The sequence below is a fragment of the Equus caballus genome, chromosome 19 (genome assembly GCF_041296265.1).
Source record: "Equus caballus isolate H_3958 breed thoroughbred chromosome 19, TB-T2T, whole genome shotgun sequence".
NCBI classification, from domain to species: Eukaryota; Metazoa; Chordata; class Mammalia; order Perissodactyla; family Equidae; genus Equus; species Equus caballus.
The window spans coordinates 64252178-64268875 of NC_091702.1; the positions used below are offsets into that span (position 1 = coordinate 64252178).

The window sequence follows — 16698 nt, forward strand, 5'->3', positions numbered from 1 at the left end:
CCCCAAACAGTTTATTAACATGTGCAGTGTGCATATACTCTGGAGAAATTCTGTGATGAGTAACTCAGGGGGGTGGATACAACTTGGGCTTTATATTGTGTCTTAACAAAGAACAGTAAATTTCTGGAGAAGTGATTAGACAAAGTGATACTGAATCCCTTAATCTCAAGTTTGTGTGCCTGATGCACAGTTAAGCCAATCACTGAGACATTGATGCTTAGAGATGGAGAAAGGTTTATTTGAATTGGCCAAAATGAGAAGGTGGGAGGATAGGTTCTCTCAAATCCACCTCAACAAAGTAGAAAGCAGGGGGTCTTTGTAGAGCTGAGGGGCTTGGGAGGAGGAGTTTCAGAGAAACAAAGGGGAAATCCGTGTTTCTTTCACTCAGATAAACCCTCAGGCAATCAGACTTCTGGGCATCAGTGGCAGCTGGGGGCTGGTTATCTGGTGATAACTTCCTTAAGGCATGCTATTCTTGTGCAAAATAAGCTAATAAATCTTGTGGCCCTTGAGTCACCCCTCAGGTTAACCAAGAAAACAGCAAATTAACAAGATTAACTTCTTTTCATCTGTGTATGTGTTGGGAACAAGGTTGAAGGGTACCCATGTTCTTATCGAATATTTACAGTAACCCTCAGGTATCCAGCTTCAAAAGGAAAAAGGTTTGAGGCTTCCAAGGATGACAAACTGTGGGAAGCTAGACATAGGGGGAAAACTAATGGAAGATAAGGTTTGTTTAGCAAGGCTTGTTATGTAAATCCTGTCTCTGGGCTGATAAAGGTCTCTGGGGATGAACAGTCTAAAGCCTACTTTTAGGCAAGTCGGGGTGAGCAGAGAGCTTTCTTTGGCATCTGCTGCTTCTCATTTGTCTTCAGCTCAAGATAATACTTATGCTGAAGTGACGTATTTTGGGGTGGCATATTCTGATTTCCTACACTTGTTGTTCTGAAGGACAAGAAATGCTCTAAATTAAATTATGAGAAAAGAAACTAAAACACTGTTTTCATTCCAACTGTTTCCAGAACAAAAAACAGGACTCCAAATTTTGAGGAAGGATTATTTTTTCCGATTTCTGAATTTATTTAGTCAAGCTAATAAGTCATATTTATGTATTCATTGAATAAAGTGCTTTTGTTAAAAAATTTAAATTTAACGAAATTTGAACTTTTCTAGAAAACCTAGTATATGTGTTTTGTTCATAGGCAAAAAGAAATTTTTTTCTTCTGTGGTTGAGCTGAGTTTTTCTATAATTACAGAAACATTACTGAAATTACAGAAACATTGCTACAGAAGAGATGTAGTATATTTCTTATGTTTTAGTTGCAACTCCTTTCTTCCTCTTTAAAACTAACCTGTCTCCTAACTTTTTGGATTGTATTGCCACCTAAGTGCGTCTCCCTAAATACTAAGTTTTGGTTTTGTTTTGTCTGATTTGAATGTTGTTCTTTATTCCTAAATTTCTATTCCAGTATCCGTAGAAATTTTATGGCATTTAAATGTAGAAGTCTAAAATTTTTTATCTTAATAATTTGAAGTAAAAAGATACTGACTTCTGCTCTAGGATATTATCAGGCAGCCAAATTACAATAAAGCCAAATATGTAAACATGAAATAAGTATTTTCCCAGAGATTCCAAATTGTCTTTTTCACTTAGAGCCCCACTATTAGAATAATTAGTAAAATCACCAATCGTTTGTTATTTTCCAACAGAAATTCTTATTTGGTCTTGGTGATTAGAAAAATGACTTTCTCCAACTTTGGGTATTTTCATATTTAAAATTATTGAAATTACCATTGGGATAATAATTTCCCAAATAATTTATCAAATTTCCAATAGTTAATAGTTTTCCCATTAGACTAAATGTATACCTTGTATATCCTTAAGATTTTATAAGTATTTTTGTTTGATCATTTAGAATTTTAAGTTGCACAGTTGTAAAATCTTATAAAAGAATAGTCTAATTTCCTGAATGTAAAAAATACATACATACATACATATATATATATATATTCGTTTCACTAGTCAATTGATAGGTTTTGGCTAAGTAAACCTGAACTGTTTACTATTCTTTAAAAAATTTAATTAGTTGTATCTGAGCGAGGCCTGTGCATAAAAAAATTAATTAGTTGACATTTCTCTTTGTATAAATAGTGCTTGCTTAGTATAGAAAAAAGAAATAAAGACAAATAGAAAACAGAAAAAACAACAGAGAGATAGACAGCCACCCTTAAAAGTTAAAGAAGAAGATTTTAAGAGACTAATAAGTAATATTCCATTTAGTGGCTTTATCATGGTTTACTTAACCATTCTGCTGTTGCTGGGTGTTTAAAGTTGCCTTTAGTTTGTTGCTTTTGTAAGTAATACTGTGATGAATATCTTCGTGTGTAACTTTTTTTCTGTTTTTCACACTTTTCTTGGTCTAAGATTCCAGACATGGAATTATTTTGTCATGAGTATAACACTCATATATCCTTCATCTAGATTCACCACTTATTAACATTTTTCCACATTTGCCTTTTCTCAGTCTCTTTTCATACATGTAAGTGTATATCACATATACAGATATAAATATAATATACATTTTTTGGGGAACTGTTTGAAAGTAAATTGCAGACATCATGGCACTTCACCTTTAAATACTTCAGCCTGCATTTCCTAAGAAAAAGGACATTCTCTTACCTAATAACCACAATATATTATGAAGAAAATTAACAATAATTTTATGTCATCCAATATAAAGTCTAGAATCAGAATTCTCTGTCCCCAAAATGTTTGTTTTTTTAAAAATGTAAGATCAAATTGAGGTTTATGCTTTATATTTTTTGGTTATTATGTCTCGTCAGTCTCTTAATCTTAGAATAGTCCTGCCTGTCCCTTCTTCTTTTTTTTCTTTTAAACCATAACATTGACTGTTTTGAATAAGAGTTGTCTTGTAGAATGTCCTACATTCTAGATTTTTTATTTGTCTGGGTCTGTCCTCTTAATTAGGTTCATGTTACATTTTTGACATACTTCATAGCTGATGTCGTTTGCTTATTGCATCCTATCAGGGGATACATATATGCATGTCCCGCTGTTGGTAGTCCTACATGTGATCACGTGATTGAGGTGGTAGCTGCCAGATCTCTCCATTGTAAAGATACTTTTTTCTTTTGTAGTTAATAACCACCTGTGAACCTAATTATCCATTTGCATTGTGCTGACACCAAGGTGGCTGAGCGCTGATAGAAAAAAAATCACAAAACAGTATATTTGTGACATTATAAATTAAGGTTATTAATCTGCATGGATTCCTAAACTGTAAGATAATCCCACTGTGTTTCTCTAGTCAGCTTGTGTTCCCCTTCTTCACAGTGATGATCCGAAACCTTTTCTCAAGCCAATGTTCCTTTACCTTTCCCGTCACTTTGAAAAGACGGTCTTGGTTCCTTCTACTTCCTGGAAGAAGGGGAAGGGTGCCCCGTCTCCCATCATGCAGCAGCATAGTGGAGCAGTTAAGAGTACTGGCAGTAGAGTTGAGAGAGTGTGGTTCTGGATCCCACTTTTACTACTCACTCATTTTACTGTGGGCTTAGTCATTAATCATTCTGTCTTGGTCTTCTCAATTGTAGAAGATTAATAATTACCGTTGTACCCCATAGAGTAGTTGTGAGGACTTTTTTTTGCTGGGGAAGGTTCACCCTGAGCTAACATCTATCGTCAGTCTAACTCTGTTTTGTATGTGAGTCGCTGCCACAGCATGGCTGGTAAGTGGTGTAGGTCCATGCCTGGGATCTGAACCTGTGAACCCAGGCCGCTGAAGTAGAGCACACCAAATTTAACCACTATGCCACCAGGCCAGCCCCAGTTGTGAGGATTAAATTAAATAAATCGTTGTAAAATGCTTAGCATAGTGCCTGGTATATAGTGAATGTTCAATGAATATTAGCTCTTATTATGCCATTTCTTAGGAAACTTACTGTGTTAATTATCTTGTCACGCATATCTTCAACCTCTCCCACTCTGTTGACCTCTTCCCATGAGCACTTAAACTTACACAAATATTTTCTCTTTTTTTTCTTTTTTTGGTGGGGAAGATTATCCCTGAGCTAACATCCATTGCCAATCTTCCTCTTTTTCTTTTTGCTTGAGGAATATTATCCCTGAGCTAACATCCGTGTTAGTCTTCCTCTATTTTCCGTGTGGGATGCCTCCACAGCATGGCTGACAAGTGGAGTAGATCCCGTGCCTGGGTTCCAAACCTGTAAACCTGGGCCACTGGAGTGGAGCGTGCAGAACTTTAACCCCTCAGCCACAGGGCCCCAAATATTTCCTATCTTAAGCTGACTAACCAACCAATAACTAAGAAAATCTTTCCAGCACTTCATGTCTGTCTTCACCTCTTGCACTGTGTCTCCCTTTCACAGCGTGTCAACTGCCTGCATTTGCTCTGTCCCTTTCCTCCTTTCCCGTTTATTTGTCCTCCTGTATTCTAGTTTCTGCTCCGACCCTTCCACTAAACTACCCCTGATAAAGTCAGTCACCATTACCTCTCTAAACTCATGGTTATTGTGTTTTATCCTTAATGCTTCCAGTTCATTCTTCATAGAAGATCAAAGTGATCTTTCAAAAATGCAGCTCTGATCTCATTCTCTTGTTGAAACTAGTGGGTTTCTATTGTATTGGCATAAAGTCTCAAATCCCTAATATAGTCCACAAGATCCTGCCTAACTTCCCATCTTTATCTTGTACAAATTTCCTCCTCACTGTAAGCACTTGAGCCAGGTAAGTCCTTTAATTTCCTTGAACAAGCTTTACCCCAATCAGAGCATTTGCATTTTGTCCCCCCGTTTTGGATCACTCTCTGTTTTCCGCCTGTTTCCTTTGGATAGTGCCTATCCTTTGAGGTTTCAGTTTAAAGGTCCTATTCTTGGTACAGTCTTCCCTGACCCGGTTTGTGAGTGCAGCATCTGTACTTTCCCTTCATATCACTCATCACGTTGTAATTAAATAATTAATTGGGTAAGTCTCCTCTGGAATGTAAGCCCTGCGAAGGCAGGAACTGTAACTGTCTTATTCCTTGCTGGATCTCCAGATTCTATTAGTATAGTTGTTTTGCTAGAAGAGATTTGGTAAGTATTTGTTGAATGAAGAATGAATTATTATTCATTCATAGAAATGTCACTCATCTTTTTACTCTTTAATGATAATTCTAAAACGTATAGATTAAGCTTTTTTTTAACCTCAAAATATTTGGAGTTTCAATGCATTCTGTGGAGATTCTCTTGAAGACTTGTACCCTCCTTTTTCCAGATAGTCTGAAGATTCAGCCCCAAGTGGCTGCTGCAAGCAAGTGATTTCTTTGAGATCTGTTTTATTTTAAAAATACATGAGCATTTTGCTTTCTGATTCTTAATATTCTTATGTTTGTTAAACACACGAGCAAACAGTACCTAGGACTGATCCCAGGTAGTAGAATAGACACTCTTCTGATTAAACGTTTCCAGTTCTTGCAGCCATTCCTCCTTTGACATTGTTTCAAGGCCATGTGACAGCCTGTTCACACCGCTGCAAAAGCTGTATTTCATGGTTCCAGAACTGAACACAGTTCTTCAAGTGTTGTCAAGACAAAGATGTACTGAATGAGTAATGAGCAAAATGTAATGAGGCAAAAAGCTGGAACTGCTTGCGTTTATCAGTTTTACTTTTGAAATTGGTTTAGGTACGGTAAAAGTAAATGTTTTAAATTGACCATTTTTAAAAATAAGGTAAAATTAAATCTCTATCTTGAGACTATGTAGGCTTAAGACTGTAGATGATGGACTATTGCACCCTTAGTTTTTATAATGTTTTCTGAATCAAAAAATGCTAAAACAGAAACACATTTTTAGTGAAGAAAGGTGGTTGCCTCTGTGGTGAGATGTGCAGATGTGTGTTATTGTTCCACTAACAGTGGGGATAGGCACATATCAGTTACCAGGAATCTAACAGCTATATGTGTATGTGACCATAGTTGTAGTTTACCAGACAGAATTCTGAAGAAAATCCCAATTTAAGTGAATTTAGCTTTACTTTTTAATGTATATTTGAGAATGGTTAGGCAAATTTTTTACTTATGTTATTTACTACTCTAGTTAAAATTGCTTGAAGAACTGAAATTTAGAATTCCTGGAGGTTTGTGTTTGTTATAGATTGTGATGAATTCATGTGTTATACAATGTTTAGTACTTATGTATTAATTATTTATATGTGTAACAGGCAACTCAAAGTTATGTTGACGAATGTCCTATGGACGGATTTAGGACGAAAATTCAGAAAGACCCTACCTAGAAACGATGCTAATTTATGTGATGCCAACAAGGTGCACTCAGACTCATTGCCTTCGACATCTGTTGACAGCCTAGAGACATGTCCAAAATTAGAACTTCTTCACCAAAGCCTTAATTTTTCTGAAAGGTATGTTGTTCAGTATTGATTTTGTTCAACTTACCACAATTGCAATAATATAAGTCCAGTAGTTTTAACAATAAGATTGTTAGAAATGATCTTTAAGAAAATATGCGTATACAGGTGTGCCCCACTCTAAAGCAAATCTTAAAACTGACAATCTTAATTTACTAAGTTAATGATAGTTTTGCACTTTGTTAAGTAGACTGACGTAGAATTATTTTTTAAAAAAGTATCCTTAGTACATTTAACTTACTGTATAATTTGATTCACGTATACGTATTTTGAGAGAGTCATTTATAATATAAAATTAAGAGATATATACAGTTATGCACCGCATAATGACATTTTGGTCAATGATAGACCGAATATATGACAACGGTCCCTTAAGCTTGGTACCTTATAGCCTAGGTGCGTAGTAGGCTGTACCATCTAGGTTTGTGTAAGTGCGCTCCATGATGTTCGCACAATGACAAAGTCACCTAATGATGCATTTCTCAGAACGAATCCCTGTCCTTATGCGGCGCATGACTGTCCAGACAGATAGGTAAGGACCTAGATTAAATAACACTTAAAAGATATGTTAAATATACAGAAAATAAAAAATGTGTCTTTAGCATACCTTTTAAATGTTATTTAATCTAGGTCCTTACTATTTTTGACTTTGTGAGCTTTCTTCTATTTTACACATATTTTTAAAAAGGAGATGGTATTGAAACATTACCCCCAGATTTTTAGTAATAAATATGCAGTTTAATTTTGAAAACTAACAAGACCAATTTTGTTTCGTATTTTTAAAAAAAATTGTGTATGGAGTTTGGGGCTGAAAACTAGGAGTTAGCTCTGGGAATTTGTGATCTCTAGCATAATATTTTTAATATATTTCCATTTGCAGTTTTAACCATTAAATGAATATTTTTTGTGGGGAAGTACTTTGCTTTCAATTAGAATAACCTGTCATTAGCTTTGGTTATATGGTCATAATCTGAATGACAGAATATAAGTGCTTTAAGCCAAGATCCAGATAACAACTGCCAACTTTCAACACAATTATTTTTAAAATAAAAGTTGAACTCTGTCAAAACGTCTGAACAGTGTATTACACATTAATTTTTAAAAAAGGACACTTCTTTTAAAAAAGCCAAAGACGTAAAAAGCTAAGTAACGAGAATTCCCTTACTAAATCATACCTGATGTAAATTTAACTTTCTAAAGCACCCTAAATCTTAGAATCGGACAAGTTAGCTTGAGTAATTTATGAAGCAGTTTGCTCTCATTCTCCTGGATTCTGTGCTTTTCCTCCTTAGTACAGGTGAACTGTTCCCTGACCGTGCTGAGAGTCTCAGTGAAGGGGCTCGCTAAAGGAAGACCTTTCCAGTCCCTCTAGCTCTTTTGAAAAGAAGCTTTGCCTTCCCTCCAGATGACAACTGCAAGCTTATCAGCCCATCATCCCACGGGTGTCCTTTTTCAGTTAGAAGAGTGTGATTAGAACAGTGTAATATGCTCTAGTCTCTCAGAACAATAGTTTTTCTCACCAGGAATTGTTGGTAGCTAGATTATGTATTCATGAAATTTAAATATAATATGAAGTAAAGAGTCCCAATAAGATTGTAATTTGATTTTTACTGTGTGTGTGTTTTTTCCTGTTCACTTTCTGGGGTGAACTACCAGCTAGTCCAACCTTTTCCCTTGCTCCTAGTGTTCTGAATTTAACTTGTTCCAAAGTGAATGCATCATCTTTGTTCTCAGACTGGTTCCTCTTTCTGTATCCCCTCCCTGTCTGAGTATATGACTCCCCTACACTCAATTCTCCAAATTAGAACTTGGGAATTGTCCTGACTTCTCTTCCTTCCGTACCCTTCGTATCTAGTCATTTATCATGTCTAGTTATTTTTGCCTCCAAAATGTGTCTTGAAATGATCTCTTCTTCATCTTTCTTGCCACTGCCTCGGTTGAAGCCCTGAGAACCTTGTGCCTTTATTACTATGACAGTAACTTGCTTGGGCTTCCTGTGCACAGTCTTTTTCTTCTTGGTCATTTCCCTGTATGGTTGCCAAAGTATTCGTTCTAAAAGGCAGATATTACTTGTCACTCTCTAGTTTAACATCTTTCTGTGGCTCCACATAACCTTCAGGATAAAGTTAAACTCGTTAGCTTGGCATGTAAGGTCCTTATTGATCTCACCTTTGCCTGTCTCTAGCCTGTGTCTGTCCGCTCCTCCACATTCATGCTGGGCTTTAGACTTAGGGAACCACTGGTAGCTCACTGAATGTACAATGCTGTTTGTTCTCTTACCTTGGAACAATTCTCCTTTTTCCTTTTACTGACTTCTGTTGGTCTTTGACATTGAGCTCAAATGCCATCTTCTTGGGAAGCCTTCCTTGATTCCAGCGCCCACATCTGCATTTGATCCCTTTCTTTGTCTTGTTAAGCGTCTTGTTCATATATCCTAGCGCTCATCACCCTGTGTTGTGATTTTTAGTTTCTCTGCCTCCCTGACAGTAAGCTTCTTGAGGACAGGGACTACATTTGATTATTTTCCCTCTGTTGCTGGTACCTAGCATAGTACTGGGCACATACACAATGTTCAGTAAGTGTTTGCTGAATCCAAGAAAGAGACTGCTGCTCAGCGGTCTCTCATCTCTAGTCTCTCTGGTTGAAATGTATTTTTCCAATTATTTTCTCTGTAATTTTGGTGACAACCAGGAAATGAGATATTACAAGCTTCAAGTAAGAAAATTGGAGAACTGTTTAGGGTATGGCTTTGGATAGATGTTTTCTATCTGGGACTTGTTATCTGGAATAGGAGACTCAATGCTTTCTTCAGTCTTTGCTTAACTCTGACATGATGCTTTTTGTCTTATTTTCATTTTTATTTAGCTAAGACTTTATTATTTCAGAAAGATGACAGGGAGAAAAATGTATTTTTGGTTTTTAATTTTATCTTAAAGTTTAACTTGAGTAAACCAAAATTTCTCATTCAATCCCAGAAATAGCATTTTTTAAGAAATTTTATTTGCATTCTAGGATCTAAAGGTAGTGATCTAAGTCTGTTGCCTTTTATGTGAGGACAATTTAGCCTTTTAATTTCTGGATAAGATTGAGAAGAAAAACAGAAAACACATGGTCCAAATCAATCTTGTTAAATAATGAAGAAAAGAGTCAAGAGTTTTAGAAATATCAGACTGGCAGCATATGGAATGTACACATTTATTTATTTATTTTTGTCTGAGGAAGATTCACTGAGCTAACATCTCTTGCCAATCTTCCTATTTTTGCTTGAGGAAGATTTGCCCTGAGCTAACATCTGTGCCAGTCTTCCTCTATTTTGTATGTAGGACGCTGCCACAGCATGGCTGCCAACAAGTGATGTAGGTCCACGCCTGGGAACTGAACCCAGGCCGCTGAAGTAGAGTGTGCTGAAGTTAACCCCTAGGCCATGGCCCAGCCCCTGACAAATTTTTTTTTAAATAAGTAAACCACATTTTAGTGTAGGTTTTGTCTCCGTATGTGGTTCACATCTGTTTTCCTGGGAGAAAATTTCCATACATTTGTAAACCTTGGTCATTAGGCAAATAAGAGCCTAGTGGGACACACATACAAGGCTTTTGAGGAAATAAACCATGTTTCTCTTGCTTTCATCAATTGGCACCAGTGATTGTTAGAGAAATATGGAGACAGTGTACCCATATTCCATTAAAAAAGTTAGCTCCTGGTTCTTGGAATTTCTCTAAATGGTGTAATTATATTTGTTCATTTTTTCTTAAATTTACATATGTTTCAAGTTAAAACAAATTATGTATTCCAGATATTGTGATGGTAAGACTTTTTGGACACTACAGTATTCCTGTCACCTTAAGATTTCTTTAAGCCAGTAATATTTTACTTGAGTGATAATTTATTCACTTAAAATTTAGTAAAAGGGCAAATTTAGAAAATCTGTGAATCTCTTTAAGAAAGTTATTCAAAAATTAAAATTTTTTTCTCCACATAGCTTAAGAAACTGATTTAGAAAGTATATTTTGAATTATATCCTCTGGGATAAGAATGGATTTATGAGAACTCTATTAAAATGTCACATAGCAGAATTTTAGTAAGGTGTTCATCTTAATTACCACAAAATGAAAACTAAATTAGTACTGTAATTTTTTTTGCTTGTTATATTATACCTTTATTACCAGATATAATTATGTTATCTTTCAACAGGTGTTCCATTTCTTTAAAAATTCCTTCTTGATGTGAAGTTTATATTAATAGCTCTCATCAGTTTTTCAAGGTTCCTCCCCATTTATTAAATTATTTGAATCTTGCATTTACCTTGCTACTTATGTAGGGAAGGAACCCACAATTTGTAATTGAGAAAATTAAGAATCAGATAGAATAAGCATGCAGAGACACGATCAGTAAATGGTGTTACTCCTAGGCCAGTGTACTTTCTGCTTCATCTCACTGCATTACAAAATGTGCTTCTGCTTTGGTTTACAATATTATATTTTGAAGTGTGATTTCATAATACTAGTAAGTAAAGTTAAACAAATTCTGTTTTATTTTACCTACCAATACTATTTATATACTTGGGAAAAAAATTGGATAGACTCTGTGAAATGATGATTTTCAGTCCTTCCTCCATATTGAGATAGTATGAGAGATGAAGTATACACCATATAGATTTCTTGTGAAAATTCCGAATCTTTTGAAATGCTTGCTAGCCCTGGAATTTCCATGGCAGTGCTAATTTATACAGTCGTATATCAAAAGACAGCTTAGATATTGTGAACTTAATTATCACTTTCTAGATTTGTGTTCTGTGAGCCTGCCATACAAAGCTCTCTGTTTCCTCAAGGTACTCAGATTGCAGAAGGTGCACATGGTTGCTGAAAGACGTTTGGGCTATGGCTGTGTGTTATGAAGAACTGGGTATACTATAGGCATTGCTAATTATTTAATTATGTACTTTTCTAATAAGGTATTTTCGTCAAGATTGCAGAGCATGATAAATTATGACAAGCACTATTTGAAAAGATAATATGTAACTTTGAGTAAGACTTCAATAATAGGAAAATTAGGGAGTTCCCATTTATTGTGTACTTACTGTGTGCCAGGACTTGTGCTAACTGCTTTACATCTATCTCATTTAATCTTAACAGCTTTGTAAGGTAGATACTATTCTCCCCATTTTAGAGATGAGGAAATCAATGATAAGAGTCATTAATTATGGTAAATAACTTGCTCAAGGTTATGTAGCTATTAAGTGCTGAAATCAGGACCTGACCTGTTGTTGTCTGACTCCAGAGTCCTTGCTCTTAACCCCTGTGCCAACTGCTTTTCCCTCCCATGAACTGTAATGTTTTGTGTAAGCAGGCATTGGACTTTATTAGGTATTTTATATGAGATCTCATTTATTAACCTGTAAATATTCTCCTTGCTCTCAGTCTCTCCCTTGTGGCATTTGTTCACGTGGTAGTAGAGTGCTTTCTCATTGGAGGGTGTCCCCCACAGACGAGCCGAGACAGTTCCTTGAGCCTTCTGATAGCTGCGGAGGCCTCCAGGGCTCCTGTGCTTTAGAGATGTGGGCTGCTGCAGCTTGATAGATAATCTTTTCAAACAGTTTTTGGGTGAATTTTGAAATTTTTTTCTTTTAGGAAAGGCTTTTAGCTATTTGTTTAATTTAAAAGGTCTCATTTATTCTCCAAGGGTCTTTTTTCATATCTCTTCTTTGCTTTTTATTTCTCCAAAATCTAGCAGCAAAACAAACCTACAAGAATAGAGTGATTGTTTACAATTCAGCAGAAAATTGTAATCTTTAAAAGTTTTCCCTTTCCTTGCTGATATTTATACTTTTTTTGTTGTTGTTTATTCTCTTTGATACTTTGTGCAAAACTAATCTTCTCTGGACTCCGTCTGCCCTATTTGGAGAGACAGCTTTTTTAAGGGAATCAACATTTAGAACATTTAAACTATGGGCAGGCGTTTAAACAGAGATACTGAATGATAGCTGACATTCCACTGGTGTGTCTCTTTATATGCCCCAAATGTTCTCTTTACTTAAATACTACAGTTTTTGGATTACTTTTATTGTGAATCAAATTTTAGAGTTCGGCAATGATAGGGGATCATAAAAAGAGTATATCATCAATTCTTAAAATGAGTTATCAGTTTAGAATATTAGATTCTCTCATCTCTTTAAGTAAAATTTTATTTACACTAAAATATTTATTGGGAAAAATAGTTCTAACTTGAATAAAATTCTGCTAATGTTCCTTAATTTTCTTGAAGTATTGAGAACCAGTTGAGTTTTGTTTAGCAATTCATTTCATCGCAATTCCTAGTGTGAGGTCAGAGAACAGAAATCTTGAGACTTCTTTTTGATCCTATATTGCCACCCTCCCCACTTCAAATCCAGGAGGGTTCTGTCAGGCATCAAATACACAAAGCAGACAATACTGAATAGGATCCTTAGAGATTTAAATCCTATGAGATGAGAGAGAAAACAGGCTTTGCTCCCTTCCTCACAGTTAGTGGTTGTGCTAGATGGCAGACGTCCTTTCCTTTCTTTCTTCTCTCAAACTCTGAGTTCTGGGAGTTGTATTTACTACCAGGCTTGGTTTTTAGGTCATATCTACTACTTAATCTTTGCGATATTTATGGTGGTGGTTGTGCTGGAAATGGAGATTTTTCAAGAGTTTCCTGAAGTATCTGTAGAAAAGCTCATTTATCTGGATCTTTTGGCAAGTTAGTCCTGAGGATACAGTGTCATGGAATAAAATTAGAAAACCAAAAGATAGTAGGCCTAGGGGCCGACCCCGTGGCCGAGTGGTTAAGTTCGCATGCTCCGCTTCAACGGCCCAGGGTTTCGCTGGTTCGGATCCTGGGTGCGGACATGGCACCGCTCATCAGCCCATGCTGAGGCAGTGTCCCACATAGCACAACCAGAGGGACCCACAACTAGAATACACAGCTATGTATTGGGATGGGCTTTGGGGAGAAGAAGAAAAAAAAAGAAGATTGGCAACAGTTGTTAGCTCAGGTGCCAATCTTAAAAAAAGAAGAAGATAGTAGGCCTGGCTTCTTCTACTAGGAAGAGTTATTTATACTTGGGCAACCATTTAACTTTTCTGAGCTTTGAGTTCTTCACGTTTAAAATAAAAATATGACTAAATTATGTTAAAGTTCTCCTGATTTATGAAATTCTCTGCTGTCTGGAACATAGTGAAAAGAACCTACTGGTTTTATGTAGTGAAAATAAAGAATCCCTCTAAGTGCTACAGCAAATCTCATGAGTACAGGGAAGCTCATGGTTTTCACTTAAACAAAAGTCCTCTGGCCCTTCCTCAGTGTTACCTGTTGCAAAGGGTCAGTAAAGTGCTGCTACTGACATATTGATAAGCTGTTTCGCTTATGGAATCTGTCATTACCATAGGTACAATCTGAATGATGTCTTTCTTGTTGGATTTAGCATTTGTTATTTGTCAATCTATGTAATTACTTATCAAGGACCTTTCTGTTGAATGAGAAGAATAAAGATGTCTTGAATTGGTTTGTAGTAAACTGTGTTTTTAATAACTACTGGGAAAGAAAAATAAAGCATTTTTTGAGAAAAATTGGTTAAAATTTTAAACACCTCAATAGCATCCATTAGTACAGTTAAAGCCATTATTAGTGGCAGGCTAATCTATGCCAGTGTATAAGACACAGGTGCTTCAGGAAACAAATATGTTCATCTAAAATTTTGAATATTTGTGGGTTAATTTCTAGGGTGATATAGTTCTGATAACTTACTTGTGCTACGATGACAATGTTTGAAAATTCAGCTTCCTAGAATACGTTTTTTACTGCAAACTTCAGTATAGTACAGTGTTTGTTATTTTGTGTGACAGGATACCCAGAGTTATATTGACGAATGTCCTGGGAACGGAGTTAGGAAGAAAATACATAAAGACCTCATCTGTAACTGAGGCCAGTTTGGGTGATACAGACGACATGCAATCAGAGCAGCTTTCTTCATCATCTGATGGCAGCCTAGACTCTTGTCAGAATCTAAATCCTCTCAAGAACTCCTTTTTATCTAAAAGGTATGTTTAGTGATAACTTTACTCAAAATAAGCACTATACTTACTCTCATGAGCCCGCCTCTATTCTTCCCCCACCGATATGTTATTGCTAAATGTGAGGCACATATATTCTGATGGCTAGTGTGACTTTTCTCCCCTGGTGACCAGAGTGGCTGTTGGAACCAACAGTCCATGGCTAATAATCAATTTCAAAAAGTGCCGGTCACTCTACTTGTGTTTTGGGAAAATAGATGCAGACTCTTAATGGAAATTTAGTTATCTATTTTATTATTTCATTTTATTTGTTTAGTATAATTGAAATACCTTCCCCTGACATCTGTCTGTTCCTCCTCCTCCTCTGTCCTATCTGTCCATCTGACTGTACATTCTTCTATCTATCCATCCATCTCTCCATCTTGTCTTATTTAATGTTTTTATATCCAGAATCTAGAACTGTACCTGGTACTTAGTGGTCAGTAAATATTTGCTGAATAAATGGCTGAATGCATTCCTCACAAAAATGATTTGAGATAGCTGAATTCCATTAGCAAACGTGGCTTACTGTTGCCAATGAGAGAAATGGAAACCTGAAGTTGCTTTTGTTTTAAGCTCCAGGAGAGTCTCATGTGGGGACTGTAAAGAAGAAAGTGTGGGAAAAGCTAGGGCGTGTCAATTAGTAAACACTACTGGATCTTTTAATTTTCATTTACCATGAACTTCTCTTTTTAATTTTTGGTCTTCAGCCAGTACAATAAATATTTTGATCTGAGTGAAAAATTATTGATCTGGTCTTTTTTTTTTTTGGCCCTGAACCATCCAAAGGTAACTTCTGGTTTGTATTTCTCTTGTAAGACTAATTACATTAAAGAGTATTTACTGTTGTCTTTTTAAAGACCTGTGACAAATATATTTCTAACACATTTTATTTTTTAAACTCAGTTTATTTCTTATGAATTTATACATTTTAGGAATTATTCTCCTTTTGGAGAATATTTTATGTTTTCACCTGAGTTCTACTTAGTAAATTGTCAGTGACAATTTTAACTTTATACCTTATAGGTCTCTTTCTGGATTTGCTGAAAAACATGAAAGCTTCAGTGGTATTATCCAGTTACTAATAAATTTAATGTGTAATTAGAGATATTAGAGATGCATTTATCATTGTATACCATAGGTGCTTATTTCTGCCTCCTCTACTATTCCATGTGCTCCTAAAGGAGAGAGCATGTCTTATTTGCCTTTATACCCAGTGCTTAGCTCAGTACCTACTGTTTTGTGCACTTGGGTTAATATTCATGTCATTTAACCTTGAGCTTTGGTTTCCTGAGTTATAAAAAGAGAAATAATTTTGAATGACTTTCATAGAATTGTTTATCTCTTTTAAATCTCATATGTGAGAATTCTTTGTGCACACAAAATATGATACAAATAAAAATTATTATTGAAGATATTTTCTATAAAAAAAGTCACTTAAGATGAATTCATATGACCTCAGTGCACATTCATGTTGTTATGAAAAATAGCACTATTGTGAGGATTCTGTGAAACTATCAAATTATAATCTGTACTTTTCGGCTTTATACCAATCTAGGGCTACGGTTTAATAATATAGGTCTAAAATTTCTGACTGTCTGTAAAGTCTCTTCAGTGAGAACTCTAGCTCTCCTCAAGTCCTTTCTAAATAGTTACGAAATTTCCAGGTGGTATTTGATGTGGGCCCTGAAAATTCTTTCTCATGGTGGTAATATTCTTTGATTCTTCCATTTGGAATAGGCATAGTCTTTGGAGCCAGACATCTGGATTCAGATCTTAGCAGTACTGCTAACATGCTGACTTACCTTGGGCAAGTTACTTCTTCTATCTTTAAAACAGCGATAATAATACACACTTTAATTGGATTGTTGTGCAGATTTAAGGAGATAACCTGTGTAAAGCCCCTAATATAATGCCTGGGACTTAGTAGGTGATTAATAAATGGTAGTCATTATTTTTGTGTCTCTCTTATTGCTGCTGATATCAAAAGTGCCGTTAAAGGCTGTTGCTGGCCCGGCCCGGTGGTGCAGCGGTTACGTTCGCATGTTCCGTTTCAGGGGCTGGGGTTCGCCGGTTTGGATCCCAGGTGCGGACATGGCACCGCTTGGCAAGCCATGCTGTGGTAGTCATCCCACATATAAGATAGAGGAAGATGGGCACGGATGTTAGCTCAGGGCCAATCTTCCT

General features: G+C 36.0%; 1 protein-coding gene across 7 annotated transcripts in view; it reads left to right on the forward strand.

The window, feature by feature from the left end:
• Window positions 1-16698, forward strand: part of SENP7 (SUMO specific peptidase 7) — a 141968-nt gene that overhangs the window by 68558 nt on the left and 56712 nt on the right. For 3 of the 7 annotated variants that reach the window (XM_014732911.3, XM_005602034.4, XM_014732913.3), the window contains one exon: window positions 6239-6436. The exons of 1 other annotated variant lie outside the window; for it this stretch is intronic. In XM_014732911.3, coding sequence (XP_014588397.3) covers window positions 6239-6436 — 198 coding nt within the window. Of the gene's footprint in view, window positions 1-6238; window positions 6437-14304; window positions 14500-16698 lie in introns of all 7 variants that reach the window. 3 more of the 7 variants (XM_001502084.6, XM_014732910.3, XM_005602035.4) reach the window with 2 other exon arrangements.